The sequence below is a fragment of the Cetorhinus maximus genome, chromosome 19 (genome assembly GCF_964194155.1).
Source record: "Cetorhinus maximus chromosome 19, sCetMax3.hap1.1, whole genome shotgun sequence".
Lineage (NCBI taxonomy): Eukaryota > Metazoa > Chordata > Chondrichthyes > Lamniformes > Cetorhinidae > Cetorhinus > Cetorhinus maximus.
The window spans coordinates 62,585,503-62,608,308 of NC_135897.1; the positions used below are offsets into that span (position 1 = coordinate 62,585,503).

The following is a 22,806-nucleotide window of genomic DNA, read 5'->3' on the forward strand; positions in this document are numbered from 1 at the left end:
GTTTAGAGCGCAGAAAGAGACAATATCCCACTCTGAAGTACTGAAAAGCCCATTTGAGCAGAGTTACATAAAATGGAATTTTGTTTTTCCTGATGAAATACAAAACGAATAGCTCGGTCCCAGCACTGAATTCACATCTTAGGTACTGACTAATGCAAATCAAACCACCTTTTGGCTATGGACAACATAGAAAAGAGATTTATTGTAATGGTTCCAGGGATGAGGGAATTACACGGACAGCCTGGATAAACTGGGATTATTCTCCTTGAAGCAGAAAAGAGGAGATTGACAGAGGGTTGAAGGGTTTCAATACAGTAAAAAGAGAAACTGTTTCCAATGGCTGAAGGGTCAATAATGAGAGGGCACAGATTATGGGGTGATTGGTAAAATGGTTAGCATTTGGTATGCATTGCCCAATAGGATGGTTGATACAAATTCAATAGTAAAATCTTAAAAGGGGAAAAAAGTTGCAGGGACATGGGGAAAAGAACAAGGAGGTGGGATTAAATGGATTGCTGTTCGAAATGGGCTGAATTACCTGCACCTGTACCGTACTTTTAAATGATTCACCAAAACATGCCTCAACCCCCAAATTCTGACCACACCACACATTTGTGGTCCCCAGGGCTTAATATGCCATTTGAGCTGAACGATTGGCAGTCTTATGCTATGAATTCATATTCATTAGGAACAAAGCCAACTGGCTAAACATACACCTAGCAAACAGAAAACCTGCATGCCAGTCTGGGCGCTATTTGAATCCAGGTAGCAATGAAAGGAAGTATATTTTTACTGTGCACCACCTGGCCCCAAAATATCAATTTGTAACAGCTTTTAGCTTTTTGTTTTTATCAATTTGTAACTGATACATTTCATTGAAAAGTTATTTTGTTTGAAGTCATACAGCATACCTACATTGAAGTTACCATAGTTAGTCCCAATCTCTAATTCATACAATGCCTACAAAAACAGCAAGCAGCGCGATTGGACAATTACTTTAAATCCTGATTGAGTGTTGCAATCTTACCAAAAGGGTACTCCCCAGGATTTGGGTTTGAATAAAATCCGGTTCCAGGTGGAACAGGATACTGCTGAGTTGGTTGTACAAATGAAGAACGAAACTGTGAAAGAAAAACAACAAATTTCACTTTCTTTCACATTAATTTTCAGCTACAAAAGCAAGCTTATCCTAGATGAACAACTTCTACATCAACTGTAAATGACCACAGAACTACTTTACTGTTTAGTACTCTGCATCAGTGTGTGTTGGTTATTAATCTAGTTTTCAACTGAATATATTTGATACAATTATAGAATGACTCATACAGTAGGAAACTATATTATGCAGAGCAAATCTCAAATTTAAAATGAACAGAAGGCGGGGAAAAAAAAATCCAAAAAAGCCAGTAAGTGACGTACCATGTTCATGCCAGCAGGCTCACTGACACTTCATTACTTTAAAAATAGTAATTAATAGAAGTTAATGAGGCAACTGATTTCTGAGATATTCTTTAGTAGGATTAACCTCAAATAAAGTACCGATCTAGGTAAAGTGGCAGCATGGTTAGAATAGCTGCTTCCCATCATTTAAAGGGACATTAGTAAATATTTATTACTTAAACGTAGCCTGAGGAGTGTCCTGAGAATTGGTACTGGAATCTCTTTCTAGATTTACTCAAATTACCTCGACGTAGACAGAGGGAATATAAAATCTTACTGATAAAGCAGAGAAAACAGATGAACACAGCAGGCAGATCGAGAGTAACAATGGTAATGGCTATAAACATCAGCATCCTTAAATGGGGTAGAGCTCAAGATGTAGACACACTGTATACTGAAAGGATTGCAGACAGAAAAAGTATAGAGAGTGAAAATTCGATTTTTTTTGTACATTGAGGGATACAGTAAGTCTCCATTTTAAGTTGCCCTGACTCAAGTCGTTCCACTTTAACAGCCAGTAGTTAACAGGGTCTGTATTCGCGTTTAGCATCGGGAGTTTCATTCTAAAGTCATTTTGGCTGGGTCTGACGCAAGGCCTTGTAATCCAACTGGCGTATTTTGGAGTGGCCCCTCTCACTACTGACCCTTTGGCTTGTGGCCTTTGCCAGTTCCTCTCACTACTGATTCTCCACTCTCAGCCTCTACCACTCCCTGACCCTCTCTTTCCCTGCCAATCCTCCAGCTTGCAGCTTACCTCCTGCAACCTGAAGCTACTCTTCCTGCCTCTCAGCTCCAGAAGACTTGCTCACAGTGAGATTTGGGGAAGGGAAAGAGGCAAACCAGTGGTTCGACGAGAGAATAGGTCCACAGTGAGAGGGAAGATCAGGGAGTGGCAGGGGCTGCAAAATCAGAGGATCATCAGGGAGCAGCAAAGGCTGCAAGCCGAGGCAAGGTCAGGGAGCAGGGTGTGAGACAAACAGAGCAGGAGAGGCAGAGAATACAAGTAGAGAGATAGGGAGGTTAAGTAGGAGGCTAGCACATTTCTTTTACATTTTTAATTTATTTTATTTTAAAAGTTTTCATTTCCAAATAAGGATTTAGTAATGAACAGGACATGATGTTTTGATGTTTTTTTCTGACAAGAGAGGTCCTACAGAACCTAACTGCAGCTTTTACACTGCCGTAAAAACCCACTGCATTCTCTGGAGCAGACATGATTAAGGAGTTAGGAGGTTATTTAACAGAAGTGATCAAAATTAGGGATTAAAAGAATGAAGTGACAACATGTTCATTAATTGGCAAATCACTAACAAGCTGATAAAGTAATACAGGATTGGTACATGTAAAGGGATACAGTTAACAGGAATTATTCACACAATGAAACTGGAGGAAAATACTGAAAGGATCAAGAACAGTCACAGTAGGTGTAGTTTTGGACAGCCTATTAGTGGGTTAGTCTGAATCGTTCCAGTTGGTGGAAACTAGCATCTACACAATGGATGAATTGGCCTCCAAATGTATTTTTGCCTCCAACTGTACTTTTACCTCTAAAAGTAACTGCCCAAGATTGATAAATGAACGCAGTTCTTATTCCAACATTATACATGAAAGGTTGCGTTATGTTAACAGTATATGGATTCAAAGTGTAAAATGTTGCAAGTTTGGATTTCCAACACTACATCAAGAGTTTAGCAGTTTAAAAAAGTTTCAGAAAATAGTCAGCATCTGAAAGTAACGTAGGAAGTTAACAACGCCCATGTACAAAAGGTTCTTGCCTGGCTTGGAACATAGTAAGGTCCCGATGATGGATATGTGGGTATCTGTTGCGTCATCATCATAATAGTCTGAGAGCCAGGTGGGTAGACATGTGTAGCAGAGGCCACGGGTCGAGTCGTTGCACTACTCTGAACCCTGGAAGCACTATTCTGTTGCTGGGCTCTGTTTGGGTAGTATTGCTACAGAGAAGAGGAGGAAACCACAATATAATCACAGGCTACAGGTACACCATGCAGTATTCACACTGATCATTTCTAATGTTGGGTCTAATATTAAATCAAACATTTTAGTTGTCTGCCAATTTTTTTTAATCCTATAGATCTGCCATTAGGCAAAATTAACTGAACACAACTTTACCCAGAATTTGATGCCATTTTACAAATAATTTTAATTGTAAGGATAAGCTAAAATGCAGGTCTGGAAATGTTAAGATGTCAAAGAATACTCATTATCAGTTACATCAATCATGTACAGAAACAGAAAACAGCTCTGCCAAACTTGGCATGGAATCAACTGCACTTAGACAACTTACTAGTGTAAAGGGCCATGAGTTTCCACTTTGGCTGCAATTGGCGATTGGGGCGAAAATTGCACTAGTTTTAATAGCTTTCTGTGCTCAAGTTCCACTTAATCTCATTTCCACATCACTGAACATAAAATTTACCATGAATCAGTGTAATCAGGCAGTGTCCGAGAACATTATTTTTTAAAATTTGCATCAAAAATATTGATATATTTATGAGTGACAACCTGGTGCATTTTTAAATACATCTGAAAATGTGCTTAGCCTAAAAAAAAGAGCATCTTTATTCAGCGAATAGTCCATCAGTTGAGAATAACATTATCATATGACTTTAAAAACTATGCAGAAGCATTTACTAGTTACTTTGGTGGACAGTAATCAGTTTTAGTAATGTAAAAAAAAAATCCAAAACGTTTCAAAAGATCATTGCACCTATTTTTCAAGAGCCCCCCTTGAAGGCCCACAGACACAATTACGAGAAATTTCCAGTGTTGGTTAATTTGAGTGTGAACGAGGCCAGTTTTTTCAGCAAGGCCAGCTTTGAGCACAAGTTTTGCAAATTAGCACAAAAAGATCAATTTGTGCTAGATGTAATTTGCTTTTGGAATTCTTTGACATTTTGCATTGTTTTGGCCAATTTCAAGAGGACTGCATTGAAACAACCGGAGGAATCTAGTGGAAATTGCTGTCCAATAAATTTAAATGGAACCAAGTGGCCATGTGGTCAGAGATTAAAAGTAATATCCTTCAAAACTGCCACTACACTAGGATGGAATTTATGCACTGCAAAATTTAGAATGCACAGAATAAAAACCAAGCAAGTCTTGGGTATATTTACTACTGCAGTCCATTCCTCATAATTCAAAAGTTATTTCATTCAAGTTACTGAATAAGTGAAAAAATGGCTGAATTATTGGGAATAGACTCTCCATCATATTTATATCCTGGAAAGCTAAGTGTTTCACAATGACTGCCAATTCATTGTGATGGGTGGGGGGTGGAATTCTCTAAGCAACCTCAAATGCTCTTGAAATTATTTGTACATTAATTATGCTGAGAGAGTAGCTTGAACGGGCATACACTACATACAGAAATTTCACTAGTAGTGCATATTGAATTCTATTATTACTTTACATTGAAATATATCATAGATTGCATATAAGTCAACATATGAAGCCTCAAAAAATCCTTCAAAAACAGGGGTCGACTTATACAGCAAGTAGAAAATGTGAACTGCCGGTGTTGGTGGTTGCCATTTTGAAATGAAAAAAAAACACTGATTTTATTCAGTTTGAATTATCAATGTGCCACGCTTTATTGAATTAATTAATTCTATAAGGATACCTTTAACCACAATCAAAACATTTTTAAAAAGTCAAATTTTGCATCGATCCTGAAGATAATGAGCCACACTAATGAGCTGCATTGTTTCATCGAGTAGGCCATCGAGATGCCTATTCAACACATTATCAATCCACAACTTAGTTCCATCCTCATCCATCCAACCGTTGTCATAGACATGCACAAAAACTCCCACAGGGAATTTGACTGGAAATTACCATAGGTTTTAATTTTGTTGTCAGCCATGCAGGCCAGCATCATCATGAATCTTGTCTTCTCATGTCTTCTGGTTTTTCACTGGAACTGATTTCGAACCTTTCCACAGCTGCTGCACATATCATAACTCATGGGCGCTTCATTCATGTTGCCGATGTGACATAATGGGTACTCGTGTTTTTGTCGCTCTCGATGAAGAATTGCTGAAAACTGGTCATTTTGGCAGAGATCTTTGGTTATCCCTGAGCAATCTTGGTTTTCTGTTGCAACACGGCATTTTTCTTCCACAAAATAGCTATGAACCCTTGCTGGACTCTGTTTGATTTGGCCCACTTAAGTGCTTATTTACATATTGCACTTCTGCTGTCGACGCAATAAGCGAGGCTTTTCAAGGACATTTTCCGATATATGCTTCTCAAGGTTAGGCCAGTGGCTGGTGCCTGCTTTCATGACACATCTAGTCTTGGGCACTTTCTTCAGGCTAAGTTCCTCCTCCTTCCATTCTCGCACCAGTTTTTCACGAACATAGAATTCCCTTACTGCAGCACAGTTATTTGATGAGTTAGCAAATGTTACAACTTTTAGTTTGAAGCCAGCTTCGTATTTCATTGTTTGTTGGAGGACCCATTTCTGCTCATTATTCACCACACACGTTCTGTTGTGTAAATGTGTCTTAAACTCCCACATGTCTTCTTGACAGCACAACCCATGGCCTGCTTTGTCCAATGCATGGCTTATCATGCACCAACTTAAAGTAAAACGTGCATTCCTGGGGTAAAAAACTTAAGCAGACTCCTAATGAGAGCATAGTATTTCTTAGCAGAAAAGGTGGGGTTGACTTATACATCAAGTCTGAATTTTGGCACTGAAAAAATGGGGTCATCTTATACGCCAGGTCCACTTATATGCTACAATCTACAGTATGTGCAAGAATGTCTGCCTCAATCAGAAAACCAAAAGGATAACAAACAATTCACAGCTATCTACCCAGCAAAAGTACATCCATCCGATTGAAATTACCAAATGTTAAGCAAAGAGAGTCCTCAGCTGAGATTCTCATTTAAGCTCTTTGAATGGCGAATACTGGATTTATCAAGGATATGTAGTTACACAAGATGCATGCACTCTGAATTGCTGCAAATAAAGCTGTGCAAAGCACTGTACGAAAGTGATTTATTTTCAATAACTTCCTACTATCGTGCTCATTTTAGCCTAGAAACCTTGGTAAAGCACAGAAGCCTGAAAGAGACTTATAAAAAAAACTTATTCACTAGGTTATAAATGCTGTTGAACTACGAACAAGCCTCATTTTTCCATGCAGGAGCTCAAAATAATTGAGTGACACCACTGCAGAACAAATACCTGTACACAAATATACGAACAGCTTAGAGAAAGCCTGCCAAGTGACAGCAAATCTCTTCAAATTAATTCCAGTTGTTAGAGAACCTAGATGTTTCTCAAGTATGTGAAGCAGAAGAGTTTATTTTTAGCATTTCCAAATGAAACCATATCCCAAAGAATGAACACCAAGAGGAGGGGGTGAACAAATCTATGCATATTTTAAAATGTTGAGGCAGGGGAAAAACTTGTAGAAACATTTTACTATTTCTGTAGTAAGAGATTAGCCATTGGATGAAGACATATTTCCATTAACTGAAAGTTTAGATGAAGTATGGAGTACTGCAAGGTACTGCAAAGTAAAGCAATTTTTTAGAGTTTTTTTCTGCCCCAAGACTGGACATTTTCAAAACTTTGATTAACCATCTTCTCATACTAATCAACATAAGTATATTTGTCACTACCAAATATCAATGGGGACCTAAAGTAAAAATGAAAAGAGGAAGCTAAAACCAGAATTTGCAACTGAAACTGTTCTACAAAACTGCTTTAGGTTTCCAGAGATACCAACCAGCACATCAACAGAATGGGAGGACTACCATAAGCCTGACAGTGGGTGTTAATAATTAACTTTTGGGTTAAAGCTGAAGCATTTTTAGAATTCATCAGCACAACTCAATTTATTAGAGTCTTGGGGTACAGTGCAATCAACATGGAGCACGATTTGAACATTTCAGTGCAAGTTTGCTTCAAGTTACCGTACTTATGCTGCCAGGTTAGCATGCATCAGTTAACATTTTTTCACAGCTGCTAAGCATCAAAATATTCCTAAAACTACTTTCCTTACAGTGAGACCTGTGCATCACAACTATGTCAAGACTCTTAAGTGTCACAAATAGAACTTGGAATACTCAAATCTTCTCTGACAACAGTTGCATGCCTAAATTTATTTCAAACAGAATTTGTGACTTCATGGCTTGAGATTTCAAGGGACAAGTTGTTTGGGCAAACATAAAAGCGCACATATTCCAGGAAGTTCCAGTCGCCTTTTAATTATGCCTTTGCCTCAGTATCCAAAAATAGTTAGCACCAGGGAGAAATCCCATCAGTATCATTTACTCACTGGAAAAGCACGATTTTTTTAAAAAACAGAAGAGCACCTGGCGGTGCTTACTATGATTAAAACAAAGCAAACTGCTTTGCTTTCTTACTAACTTTCAATTTTCTAAAATGTAGCTCATAAATCAACACTGCATAAGATACTGCCCACTGCACTTCAGAATATATTTAGTAAAATATGTTTTTATTTGTTTACATTAATATTCTCTTAAGCCAGTTTGACAGAATGGTAAATGCTACATACACACTCGTGCCCCCAAAACGTTAGAACATGAAAATTCACAATTCTAGGCTTCAATTTGGTTAAGTGAATTCAAAATTCAAGATATACCCTTGAAATGACCATTTACCTGAACTAACATCTTTCATTAAAAATGCAATAGCCAAAGGTACACACACTAAGGCCTGGGACAAAATCTTTTAGCTTTCCTCACTACAAATAACTAAGGAAAGCTTAATGTTTCAAGCTCTTTGAATAAGGATATTAGCTAACGTATATACTTGCGTATAAGGTGAGCCATGGACAACTTTTATAACTTGCCCCTCCCCACCCCACCAAATATTCAACCCGAAAAACCCCAATGTTTTATAATTCTCCAATTCTTGAAAACTATGAACTTTATAACAGCTGGCATCCGCAAACACGTTTTCTCTACCAATTTTCATTTCATTATCCATAGTCATTTGTAGTTACTTGACTCTCCAACAATGATATTTTTACAGCATCTCTTCATTCCAACTTGAGCCCTGGCTCCCAATGCTGATATAAACTCTTTTCTATTCTGATCATTCTGGGCTGCTTCAGATTTTAAATCTGCTGCAGGCTCTTGGGCTTCAGTCACCATGAGGTAGATTTTCCTTAGCGATACCCAGCAAAAGTTAATATGGACACAATATAGCTGACTGCACAAGCACAAGGCACTTCCTAGCAAACAAGTGGAAAAATTGTCTCCAACTGCAGTAAGCAGCTTATGTCAAATGATGGTCTGGGATTTGAACCCATTATTTTCTTTTTATTCTACAACTGTCCACTTGTCCGAGTTGGAAGCACACTTGCCGGCAAATCTTAAGGTAGTGGATTCAAACTGCACTCCAAACTTCAGCACGTAATCTACACCAATACACTAGCAGATCAACACTGAGTGAGTGGTACGTTATAGGTGCTATGCGTTTGTTGAGTAATTTGTTCGTTCAAATGACAGTAAAAGGTCTTAAGTACTACTCAAAAGAAAACAATTTTGGCAGGATTCTGGCCTATTTTCCTCCCTCAACCAACAACAGATTAACTGATCATCCAACCGACTGCTGTTAGTGGCCTTCACAGCATGCAAAAATGCTGCTGTATTTGCCTACATAACAATCACTGAAGTAGAAAAAAAATTGTCATGAAGCACCTTAGGACATGAGTGATGCAGTGAGGTGTTACATAAATCCAAATTCTTATTTGTGAAGTGCCAGAGAAATGAAGCATCAGTTATTAGGAATGCACACTACTGTTCCAGCACTTTGTTATTTAAATAGTAATTCTCCAAACATTAATCCAGATTCTGTTGACTTTTAAATCCCAAATAGTTCAGAAGGATAGCTTGAGAAAAAGCAGATTTTAAATCAGCAAGAGCCAGGACAGAACTTGGGAGGAAGAGGTGCCGATTACATTTTGCACTGCTGGAGGATCAGAGTGCATTTCTACACTCAGCTACTCCAGTGCTGTTATATTTAAATGACTTTTCCTCCTGACTCCCTACTTCAGTCAAGCACCAACTGCTGATTTTAAATTTGTAGACTGCCCGACAAGATCGATGAAAAGAAATCAGCAGCAGGAGCCAGGACTCACGTTGAGAGGGTGAGTTGCCATTTAAGTATCATCTCACTGGAGGGCTGAACAACAGCTGTCAGCAATGCGCTCATATGGTGGTGCAGCTGCTGGATCCATCTTTCTAGAAATTGCTCTGCGAGGAAGAAATCTGAATGAGGGCATCACCCAAGTACGACTTTTATTCCTAAAGTCCTGTCAACAACCACCTCCCCTTCCACTTTTCGGCAGGAATATAAACGTCTCATCTTAAGTGTAAGTATATACAATAAGCAAAAGGAGAGGGAATTGAAACCAGACATGCACTGAAAGCCATATTTTAAATCTTAGCACATGTAAATTTGCATGGAATTGCATGGAGTAATATGCAATTACATGCAGTCTGTTAATTGGTTAGTACCTGCTGATGTAAAGCTCGAGGACCTGCAGCAAACTAGGGAAGTAAGAAATAAAAGTCAAATTTAAGATTAGTCAGGTAGTCTTGATATACAGAAAACATTCACAAGCTTCTCAGATTTGCATGTTAATCCTGAAAGTTTCAGGACTAACGATTTTGCAGGATAGTAGGAAAGAGAAACTATAAATTTCAAAAATCAGACTTCCAGCTTTCTCACATCCAGTTAAGTGTTCACATGGAAATGTCAACACCTTTGTACAGGTTTCCATTAATCAATTTAACAAAGAATGGATTTATTGTATTTGTGCTGGGTAGAATCACCAGACTTCTTCCTTGTGACCTAACCATCCAACCAGAAAGATCAACAGAAAAAAGTCAATAACGTTACAAACCTAATAATGAATTAGTGTGTGCCAAATTAGTCCCACCCTTCAAGCCCATAACCATAAAAAAATCAGAAAATCTAAAAGATTTTTATTGTATACGGTCTTTTATCTCAGTCAACCAGCAAATATAGGCAAGAACAGCTGGCCTTGCAATGTGTTTAAAATGGTAGTTTTCCTTCAGAATTTAATGCTCAAGTAGCTGTGACCCAAAAAAGGACTCTATTCTCCAACATCTATTTTAAATAGGGAGCGAATGCTAGTGATGTTTTGGACTGGTTTTCTTTTTCTCTGGTCAGGTGCTATGTGCCCACTTATCAATCACATTGATTAACAGCCTGTCCCTCCCCAATCAGAACTACAAAGGGTTCCCTTTTCGTTCATCTTTCTTCTACACCCCTTTTATTTTTGATGAAGTGCACCAGATTTGATAGCTCAGTTAACGAATGCAATCACCTAGTACACTATTCAATCACTAGATTCAACACGTGCTAATCTCAGCATCAGCCCTAGAATTGTCTCAGTACCCCTAGCAAGAGTAGTTGTGAAAAAAATGAATCAGCCATGGTTCATACTCTGCGTTGTTTTCTGACAGTTCCCAATAGGGCAGAAAGAGGGGAGCGAGGGAAAAAAAGGGACAAACAACAGATGGCAGGCAGAGATCAATTTATCTCCACCTGTCCATATACATGCACAAGAACATCATCTTGTGTTAGAAAGCTGGGCCAGCTATTATGTCTCTGCAACAGTGTATCAACACTTATGGACAGAATTAAAGAATGACCATTTGAGTGAAATATCGTGGAGGTGCTGGACCCATGAAACTAAATCTCAACATTGGTTAATGCCTTAAGAGTTGGGGAGAAATGGAAAATGAAATCAGTCAAGAGGATAAGATAATTATTGCACACTAGCCAACTTATATATTAATGATAACTTACCCAAAATGTTTAGATATACTGGCAACCCAAGTGCCTAAATAGAATGTGAATTATACTAACTGGAGAAATAAAGCATGTATTTTAGTATAGACTTCAGCATTTGATTGATCTCACTTAAAATATGAAAGTTGTTAAACAGCTAAGAAACATCACCAATCATTAAGTATGCCCTAGGGGAACTGAGTTTCAACAATTTCAATTAAGCCATAGTAGAAAACAATCTTAAGTACAAAGTGACAATTTAATAGGCTCTTAGATTGCTACTTTTGAGTATTCAAAGCATTACATTTATAGTAACATATGCATTAAGGTATATTGCTGCTGGAAAGAGTAACCAACAAATAACCTTTTAAAGGCCATATGCTGATAACTGATGCCTAAAAGTGGCTTGTAATGCCAAAACGTTTGACAACCATTTCTCTTTTAATCAATACTGAGGCTTCAAAATCGGAACTGGCAGAAAGAGGGCAGGCAATCTAGCACAGTGATTAAATTTTCAACTTGGCTTACACCAAAACATCCCAACCCAGTTGGCATGCAAGGCCCTTCATCAGTTCTCTGCTGGACAACCACAGAGAGGTTTAGAAAGACAGGATACAGAAGTGTCTCCCCCTAACAACGACAGCCACCTGGCTGCTGATCCAGACAGCAGTATTAGGCAAGCCACAGAAACACTGCAGATTGTTCTTAATTCAGCCTGAAGAATAGTTGCAAGTTTAAAAGCAATGAAGTATACAGTGAGATGGGGGTCTATTCAAAACAATGAAGCTAAAATTCAATCAGATTTCTGAAGATTTCCCATTATCCAGGAAAAATAATTCAGTACTGGCCCTATACAGTAAGCTGGCCAAAACTGGTCAATTGCAGAAATATGGCAATGATTTGGGAGTACCTGTTCTGACATTACACAATGTGTTCAGTCAGCTTTATTTGCAATTTTTCCAATCAGAAACCTATCTTACCTGCCGTGGTTGTGGTTGAGTGTTCATTTGTGGAGTTTGCTGTGGTGCAAAAACTACTGGGGCAGTTGTCTGGCCAGAGGAATAGGCAGTCTAAAAACAGTGACAAACAAGGTTAATTCTGGGGGGCACTGACAGTAAAGTAACACAACCTTTATCAGCAAAAAACAGAAAAGCAGCTTTTATTCACCTGAGCAATTCCAGAAGGGGAGGGATGTGGGGCAGCTGGAGGTCCTCCAATAGGTTGGGGCCCTTTATTCATTTCATGTGGCACAGCATGTGGAGCCCCTACTCGTTGTGAAATCTACAGTCAAAGAAAGACAAGTCAAAGCTGTGGTACTGATTAACACATATGGATTTATAATTGATAATACAAGAGAATAAAGAATCTGATTAGGCCTAGTAATCGGTTCAAGCTACAAAAAGTAGTTGACTTTTCTTTAGAACAGATGAGGGCTCAAAATCCTGCCAGTTCAAGAGACACGGGCCAACAATTGTTCAAAATAGACATTCATCTTGAACAGTATTCAAGGCTTGACTTTCAAATTCTTCTCCTATTTTATGCAACTTGTAGTTCATCAAATTAAGTTATCTAAAGCAAAAAGTTAGACATTTCAAAAACTCTACATCAGATCACAGTGAGGAAACTAATGTACAAGAGTGGCCTTATTGTAGAGATTGCCCTACAACAGTAGCCCCATTTTGAACTTTGATGATAAATGAAGCTAATGGACCAATGGTTAAAGCCACTACCAAAAAAAAGTTAAAGAGAGTGGACAGGATAGCATATTCCACGGCTGAATAGCTAAAAATTCCAGATTTACACAACATCCAGAAGATCTGTACAGAGATAGACGTGACCAGCAATGATTGATTCACTTCATTGTTTTCCTAGCTCTTTTTTCCCCCCCCTCAAACAAAAACACAAGATTTGTCTGAGGGGTTCACATGATTACATGATCACAGTCAGCTACTGGCAATTATTCTATAATAATACAGGACTTGAGAATTTGTAGAAATTTTTCTATTTCAATAAAGTAAAATCACATCTGTGACTCACGACTCCTAACTCAGGGTTCAGTTAAAATTTCAATTTTCTTGCTGGGGCAAGGGGAAAAACATGAGAATAATTGTTCATGCACTGAATCCAAACATCCTTCTAAATATCTTTATTCAATTAAAGAATGAATTTGGAAGCTAAATTGCAATTTAGCTAATATTTTCATCAGTAAAATTCAAAGTGGGACACTACTGTAATTGAAAGCATATTATATCATTACCCAGAACCTTAACCTTATTCCATTCAAAATGGAAGTGAATGCAGTGTTCAGTGTGGAACTTACCCACACAGACCAAAAGTTCCCATCCCTGATCTGTACTCAGTTAGCTGACGTCAACTGAGGTGGCAGTTGAAGTGCTACAATTGGCCTCAGCACTCCTGGACTAGGGAAGTCGAGAGAAAAAAGAAATCAGCTCAGCTAAATACTCCTGTTCTTGATTGCTATCCAGAGACCACTGCTAGAAAATACATGTTTGGAGGACAAACTCAGCTTTGATACACCCAATTATCAAGTAGTATCCTTAGTCATACAGTCACACTACAGTAACTAGAAAAGATACAGACTTAGTTGTGGTGTCCCATAAAGTGAAATAGCCGCAAAATTCACTGGCTGGGCTCATACATGAAGAATATCACAAGGGTAGGACACTAGAGAGCAACCCACACCTATGCCACATGTAAAGATAACCGTATGACCAATGAACTATTAGTGTTGTAAAAATTAAAATGGCAACACATAGGTTTATGAAAGGAGTGGGTGGAGAGTACACTTAACATGGGAAAATGCAACCAGAATACTGTAGCTTTTAAATGTGGTTTCATGGCTTTAAGGAGTGGTGTCAGGTTTCTTTGTGCAATACTAATGGAGGGATAGATTCCTGTGTTATTATAGAAGGCATGCACAAATTTTAGTCTTTTTAAAAATTTGTTCACAGGATATGGGCATCGCTGGTTAGGCCAGAGCATTTACTGCCCATCCCTAATTGCTCGAGAAGGTGGTGGTGAGCCGCCTTCTTGAACCGCTGCAGTCCCATGTGGTGTAGGTACACCCACAGTGCTGCTAGGTACACCCACAGTGCTGCTAGGGAGTTCCAGGATTTTGTTGGTGAAGGAACAGCGATATTTCCAAGTCAGGATGGTGTGTGGCTTGGAGGAAACTTGCAGATTGTGTTCCCATGCATCTGCTGCCCTTGTCCTTCTACATGGTAACAGGTCACAGGTTTGGAAGGTGCTGTCTAAGGAGCCTTGATGAGTAGCTGCAGTGCATCTTGTAGATGGTACACACTGCTTCCACTGTGCACCAGTGGTGGATGAGGTGCCATTCAAGCAGGCTGCTTTGTCCTGGATGGTGTCAAGCTTCTTGAATGTTGTTGGAGCTGCACTCACCCAGGCAAGTGGAGAATATTCCATCACACTCCTGACTTGTGCCTTGTAGATGGTGGACAGGCTTTGGGGAGTCAGGTGGTGAGTTAGTGGCCACAGAATTCCCAGCCTCTGAACTGCTCTTGTAGCCACAGTATTTATTTGGCTAGTTCAGTTCAGTTTCTGGTCAATGGTAACCCCCAGGATGTTGTCAGTGGGGGGTTCAGTGATGATAATGCCACTGATTGTCAAAGGGAGATGGTTAGATTCTCTCTTGTTGGAGATTGTCATTGCCTACAATTGCTTTAGTCATATACTAAAATTATTTTGGTAGCTGCAGTGTAAGTGGTATACAATTGCACAAGCCTATGCGACAGCCTCTTCAGTAATTAAGGGTTTGTCATAAGCTTCAAGTTTTGTATTGCTGTGACCTTTCTCCGCTTTTCTCACTCCAACACCTCCAAACATGCTCTTTCTACTTCCTTTCCCTCTTGAAAGCACTGACTTATCCGAGATCATAAATGGCTATATTCATAACAGATTCCACTGCTGCAATCCAATACATAGAGGGCGATTCTGTTACGTTATGTTTTAAATCAACACTTGGTCTCTTTTCTAGCACAATACTTCTGGTGACCCTTCTCCCATATAAAGACATGTACTACCAAACATATTTGACAAAGATTGAACATCTTAACAGGATTAAGATAACAAACTTGCAGTAATGTTTACACAAAGGAAACAACTTTAACTTTATCCCAAACTCAGAGTGCAAGAGTGTTTAAAAGAATACATCAAAATCAAATAAAATCTTCACATTAAGCTGAATATGGATCCTGCAGTGACCAAACACAATTCATCGCAAAAATGAAACTCAGGACAAAAATTTGGGTTGAATTCAAAAAATGGATTTGGACTGAACAGTTTAAATAAATGGTTACTACTGTCTTCAAAAGACAAATGCTGAAATGAATTGGTATGCAGCATTAGCACCCTGCCGCATGGAACTTGACTCACTACTGTGAGTCACTCCTCATTTACAATTAACTGCTATGTGGAGAAAAAAGAAGTTCTCAGAGCCTAACAAGAAAAGTCTAACAAAATTGCAGTGTACTGACAATGACCTCTCTAAGCTTAACCCCAATTTTGAAATTCATTTTCTTGGGGAAAGGAATTATTGGATTAATTACAACATTAGAATGCAGTTATAAACAAATACGAGAGCACTTCTGAAAAACTAACGCAGATGTGACTATCAAATAACTTGGAATAGATTACTGCCATATAATTATTTAAGTTATATTTAACTGACATTTTGCCTCTTTAGAGTGCATTATTCTTGCACTGTTCCCTCCAACTGCGAACTAGAAATGTTGCCATCTGCAGTCAACCTCCTGTCAGGCCCCCAGCAAAAGCAACAGAGCTATGGCTTTAGGAAAGTCTCAGTTCTCCCTTCCAAGAGGTGAGTGCCCAACATCTCCTAAATGGTACGCACAGTGACACATCTCAGGACAAGAATCAGCAACAGAGTCAGAGTCAAACTGGAACTCCGCCACACTACACAACAGTTGCCATATTTAGAACCAGAAGCTAAATATCTTGCTTTATAGGAATCCAAAACATTAGAACTGTAAACTTGAAAAGTTGAAAAAGTACAGATCCACGAAGTATATTGCCATTAACATTTATATTCTTTTTAAAATGTAATCCTTCTAAGTTACTAATCAGAAAGCCATAATAAAAGTGTACATACTGTGGCAAAAGGTCCTACAACAGGAGGTTATGTAAAGAGTCGTTCCGTGTTTGTCAGTGCTGAACCTCTGGCAATTCTGTCAATCCAATAGTAAAAAGAAATCTCATTTCAAGACATTGGTGCAACATCAAAAAATGCATTTCATATACTATTATGGATTATCAATGTTGAATGTTTAATAGTCATATCTATTGGCTCATTTCATTAATAGTAAGCTGCCAATACTATAAGGCCGCTGATCAAATACATACTTTTAATGAAAAATAAAAATGCTCTCTCTCTCAATAGAATAATGCTGAAATATTGCTTCAATAAAATACGCATCCCCAGCAAGTTAAACACTTGGACCTGGAGATTCCTGCTTCATTTGCACCCAGAGACACATGCAACCTGGGCACAAATTAAATGATTTAAAGGTAGCATTCACACCTTGGGGTTACAAGTCTGTGGGTTCAAGTCCCACTCCAGTGGTTTGTGCACAAAATCTAGTCCAGTACTGAGGGAACTCTGCATCATCGGAGGTGTTATCTTTCAAATGAGACACTAAACCGAGGCCCAGTCTGCCTGAAGTGGACATTAAAAAATCCATTGGCACAATGTGGAATGAAGACTAGTTCTCCTGTGTTCTGGCCAATATTTATCCAACTAACTGAACAAAAAAACACCAAACTTATTTTATTGTTGTACAGGAATTGGCTGCTGTGCTTCCTACATCAATGACTGCACTTCAAAAGTGCATAATTGGCTTAAAAGCACTTTGTGACATACTCAGATTGTGTAAGGCACTATATAAATGCAAGTCCTTTCTTTATTATTCTTTAATAGATCAAGGAATTTTGGTATGTATGTTCTCTGCATACAATTTTCCATCAATTCCCCCACCAGCTCATAATGGCTTCTGAACATAGCATTTTTAAAAAATCATGGGATGTGGGCTTTGCTGGCTGGGCCAGCATTTATTGGCAATCCCTAGCTGCCCTTGAGGAGGTGGTGGTGAGCTGCCTTCTTGAACCGCTGCAGTCCATGTGGTATAGGTACACCCACAGTGCTGTTAGGGAGGGAGTTCCAAGATTTTGACCCAGCGCCGGTGAAGGAACGGTGAAATATTTCCAAGTCAGGATGGTGAGTGATTTGGAGGAGAACTTCTAGGTGGTGGTGTTCCCATCTATCTGCTGCCCTTGTTCTTCTAGATGGTAGCAGTCGTGGGTTTGGAAGGTGCTGTCGAAGGAGCCTTGGTGAATTCCTGCAGTGCATCTTGTAGATGGTACACACTGCTGCCACTGTGCGCTGGTGGTGGAGGGAGTGAATGTTTGTGGATGTGGTGCCAATCAAGCAGGCTGCTTTGTCCTGGATGGTGTCAAACTTTTTGAGTGTTGTGGGGAGTACTCAAGTAGGGAGTATTCCATCACACTCCTGACTTGTACCTTGTAGATGGTGAACAGGCTTTGGGGAGTCAGGAGGTGAGTTACTCGTCACAGGATTCCTAGCCTCTGACCTGCTCTTGTAGCCACAGTATTTATTTGGCTTGTTCAGTTCAGTTTCTGGTCAATGACAACCCCCAGGATGTTGATATTGGGGGATTCAGTGATGGTAAAGCCATTGAACATCAAGGGGCGAAAGTTGAATTCTCTCTTGTTGGAGATGGTCATTGCCTGACACTTGTGTGGTGCGAATTTTACTTGCCACTTGTCAGCCCAAGCCTGGATATTGTCTAGGTCTTGCTGCACTTGGACATGGACTGCTTCAGTATCTGAGTCGTCGCGAATAGTGCTGAACATTGTGCAATCATCAGCATCAGCGTATTCATTAGTCTACTGCACACCGAGCTGGATTCGGTGTCATTCTTTCATTTTCTCTCTCTAGGGCAATGCCAGATTCCTTATAACTGAAATGGCCCCACTGTTCAGTTTTAGTATTGGCCATTATTCATTTACTTCCTTTTCCTCTGCCTGTGGACCGATGCATAGCCTCCACTTGGCAACTGCCTACAGTTGCATGATCTAAATCAGAAGCTCTCAGAAAATTAAGAGCATTGTAGTTTCACAATTTCTCTTTGCATGTGATTACTGCTTGCAAGGGTTTATTTTTGCAATACTAGCATCTTTAAAACCATATTAAAACCACATTGTCCAATTAATTATATTTCTTTCATTCAACAGCCAGTTAAAGTCAAGGATCATGCTCTAATTGTCACTTAACCAAAAAGCCAAAGGGCCACTGGCACCCATGAAACTGTACCTCAGTAAGTCAGTGGCTTCAAGGTAGCAGGGACAACAATTTCATTAACAATGCTTTGCCTGTTAGACATACAATTACATTAACAGTAGGAACCACACAAATACACAAACGTAAAACTTGTTTTAAAAATATATCCAGTTTGTCTACAACTTAAAACTGAAACCCAGTTATCTAAAATTTTAACATGGCACAATACTCCACAGCAAAGTCACCGCAAATTGAACTACTAGCTAGTAAGGAGTTTGATAGGTACTACTACTATAAAAACAATTTCCTTCTGTGGCAAAATGTGCCAATAGACATGCCCACTTTTCAGGTCCTTTAAAAATCAGAAGACTTCATCCATTTTCCTGAGGGAGCAGGAAATGTAGGAGCTAAATTACCATTATAATAAAACCGTGCAACTGCTAGAATTTTATTACAAATTTGAATATGGATTCATCAACGTATCTTATGAATTTAGCTGTATGAAAAACATAGGTCCCCAATAACACATTGCACGCAAGAGATTTGTCCAAACAAGTGCAATACTAGCATCTTTAAAACCATATTAAAACCACATTACCCAATTAATTATATTTCTTTCATTCAACAGCCAGTTAAAGTCAAGGATCATGCTCAGTCAAGCAGTCTATCCAAATTGCACATTACTTGTAACTTCCCCTCCCTGTCCAATAGTCAACTAATGGGAAATTTTGGTTTTGAAGAAAGGTCATCAACCTGAAACATCAATTCCATTTCCCTCTCGACAAATGCTCCAAAACTGCCAAGTATTTCCAACATTTTTTATTTTTAGATTTCCAGCATCTGCGGTATTTTGCTTTTATGTTATGGGAAAGTTTATATTTATAAATGTAATCATAAGATATATATATTTAGTGCTACATAGACAAGCCCACAGAACCAACAGGACGGAAGGCAAAAAGCCATGCGAGTGTTCAACTTAAAAGCTACAATTACTGTTTTGGCCACATGCTGGAAATCACTGGTAAAGCATGAACCTTGTTTGCCAGCCTATTCTAAGCCACCTTGCAGCTTTCAGAAATGATGAGCATTAGGCTTCATTACAATTCCTGTTTAATGGACATTTTTGTCCATGCTCATAACATTCACCTCTCTACTCTTCCCACTCTCAGCTTCCTGGGCATCATTAGCCCTCCTTGCCAAAAGGTCAGTCTTCACACATGGATCCAGCATGCTGGCAAGCTCCCTCCTTGGACAGCATTACTGCAAATCCCAATTCTGTCCAATTACAGCAAGACTCAGCGGATAGCCACAAGGGCTAAGTATCTAGAGATCGGCTATAGTATCGCAAATCTCCCAGTTGAGATCAGGTAATTCAACACAGGCTGAGGACCAAATCCAGGATCGTCCTTTGTGTCTCTTATTATTTCTGTATTGTTTATAGTTATAAATATTAGTTTCCTTCTTAACAAGTATGAAGGCACAAAAGGATTTCAATGCATCAGTGGAAGTATGCAAGTTCGTAAAATAAAATACTAAAGATTTCAAAAAAAACCACAAGCAAAATGGGTTAGGGCTCCAAATAATCAGCAATTGTACAAACCTGTTGTTTGCCTGGAGTGGCTGACTGGCCCAACTCTAGTCACAATGAAAACAGAATTACCTGGAAAAACTCAGCAGGTCTGGCAGCATCGGTGGAGAAGAAGAGTCGACGTTTCAAGTCCACATGACCCTTCAACAGAACTGAGTATAGTTAGGAGAGGGGTGAAATATAAGCTGGTTTAAGGTGGGGGGGCGGGGGGAGAGAAGTTGAGGGTGGGGTGGTTGTAGGGACAAGCAAGCAGTGATAGGAGCAGATAATCAAAAGATGTCACAGACAAAAGGATCAAAGAGGTGTTGAAGGTGGTGATATTATCTAAGAAAAGTGCTAATTAAGAATGGATGGCAGGATACTCAAGGTACAGCTCTAGTGGGGGTGGGGTGGAAAGACTGACAAGGTATTAGTTGTAGATTTAAAAATAATGGAAATAGGTGGGAAAAGAAAAATCTATATAAATTATTGAAAAAAACAAAAGGGAGGGGGAAGAAACGGGGTGGGGATGGGGGGAGGGAGTTTAAGATCTAAAGTTGTTGAATTCAATATTCAGCCCGGAAGGCTGTAAAGTGCCTAGTCGGAAGATGAGGTGCTGTTCCTCCAGTTTGCGTTGGGCTTCACTGGAACAATGCAGCAAGCCAAGGACAGACATGTGGGCAAGAGAGCAGGGTGGAGTGTTAAGTATTAGTATTTTTAAAATTAAAGATATCTCATTGCATGGGGAAAATTGGTCACTTTCTTTTAGAATTATCCATGTGTGTCCGTTCATGCTATACATCTTATATTAGCCATATGTATACACTAAACAGAGTGAAGGAGAAAGATGTGAAGAAATCTTTGAGCAATTGAATGGATTTTTTATGCTTGAGAATTATGAATGGTAACTTTGGTGGATGAGTTTTTTGAAAAAACTAGCTATTTTTTAGAAAATTTTTCTGACCTATAGACATATAAAGCTTCAGAGATGTGGTGCCTCAGTGACCACATTATCATGTGAAGCCTTTGGGAAAGGTGCAACACTATAAATGCAAGACTTTTAGATAAGCACCATCTTTTATTCACAATGCTTAGGTTTAGGCATAAAAATTAATTTTACTGGAGCTGTGTTGAACGTAGTTAGCACCACTAAGTAGGAAAGTATTTAGACATCTTGGTCTGGCACATTAGAACATATCAGGCAGATATGTGCCACGCAAGTGCCAAGCAATGACCTTCTCTAACAATAGAGTATCGAACCATCTCCTCATGATACTCACTGACACTACCACTGCTGAACCCCTCTTGACATTCATTGGCATTACCATTATTGAATCTCCCAACATCATCCACATCTGTGGACTTACTATTGACTAGAGAAACTGAATTGGGTCAGCCACATAAATACTGGGGCTACAAGAGCAAGTCAGAGGTTGGGAATTTTGTGGCAAGTAACTTACCTCCCAACTCCGCAAAGGCTGTCAACAACTTACAAGGTACAGGTTAGTGTAATGGAGTATTCTCCACTTGCCTGGATGAGTACAGCCCCAGCAACATAAGCAGCTCAATACCATCCATGACAAAACAACCCACTTGATCAGCATCCCATCTTAAAAATGCACACCTTCCACCACTGTCACACAATGGCAGTATGTGTCATCTACAAGATGCACTGCAGCAACTCACTCAGCCTCCGTTGACAGCACCTTCCAAACCCACAACTTTTACCATCTAGAAGGATAAGAACAGCAGACACATGGGAACACCACCTCCAAGTCACATGCCACGCTGACTTCGAACTATATCACTGTTCCTTCAATATCGCTGCTTTAAAATACTGGAACAGCCCCCAAACAACATTGTGGGTGCCCCTAAACCACACGGACTGCAGCAGATCAAGGCTGCAGCTCACCAACACCATCTGAAGAGCAAACAGGAATGATCAATAACTGATTTTGCCAGTGATGCCCAGATTGCATTAATGAATATAAAAAAAGCATGCCACATTCTTACCATTAGCATTAAGCTAAATTTCTAAAACAAAACTCCAAATCAAAGGTATTACATTTCCTCAGATTTTTCAGAAACACAAGCTAATTAAATTCCAGCTCACTCATACCTAGCCCGTATCAGCTGCTATACATCACATGCTGTTTAAATGCAGCATGAATCAGCACTAGCCGTTTGGCTAGCTTCCTTTTCATTTTAGGCCACATTCCCTCCTAAATGGGCCAAGTCCTATACTAATTTAACATCAGTTATTACCATAGTACGTTTCCCCAGCCTCAATAACATGCAGGTAATCCATTCTCTGCCCATCTTCTGAAAAAGTATGACAAAATGCTCAAAATGAAACAGCAACGCCATTAAGAATTGCTATGAGATCTTTGGCATTTACACAGTGGCATGGTCGCTTTGCTCAACAAAGACCCCAGCCAATTTGCACAGAGCAAGGTCCCACAAACAAATAAATGATTGACAGAATTTTCTGTTTTTGATGGTGTTGATCAAGAGGAATGTCAGTCAGGATTCCTTATGAGTCTTCAAACAGTACAATAGCATTGTTTGTTAATTTATGACAGACCTCAGTCCAATCTTTCTCCAACAGCGCAG

At 39.2% G+C, this 22,806-nt stretch overlaps 1 protein-coding gene across 7 annotated transcripts in view; it reads right to left on the reverse strand.

Moving 5' to 3' along the window:
* LOC144693845 (eukaryotic translation initiation factor 4 gamma 1-like) overlaps nucleotides 1-22,806 on the reverse strand; it is a 122,902-nt gene that overhangs the window by 88,060 nt on the left and 12,036 nt on the right. For 2 of the 7 annotated variants that reach the window (XM_078563934.1, XM_078563933.1), the window contains exons 2-7: nucleotides 16,422-16,497; nucleotides 12,437-12,550; nucleotides 12,250-12,339; nucleotides 9,967-9,999; nucleotides 3,216-3,395; nucleotides 1,028-1,121 (exon numbers count right to left, since the gene is read on the reverse strand). In XM_078563934.1, the coding sequence (XP_078420060.1) occupies nucleotides 1,028-1,121; nucleotides 3,216-3,395; nucleotides 9,967-9,999; nucleotides 12,250-12,339; nucleotides 12,437-12,508 (469 nt within the window). In that variant the 5' untranslated portion in view covers nucleotides 12,509-12,550; nucleotides 16,422-16,497. Of the gene's footprint in view, nucleotides 1-1,027; nucleotides 1,122-3,215; nucleotides 3,396-9,587; nucleotides 9,703-9,966; nucleotides 10,000-12,249; nucleotides 12,340-12,436; nucleotides 12,551-13,589; nucleotides 13,690-16,421; nucleotides 16,498-22,806 lie in introns of those variants that run through there. The other 5 variants (XM_078563939.1, XM_078563935.1, XM_078563936.1 and 2 more) reach the window with 4 other exon arrangements.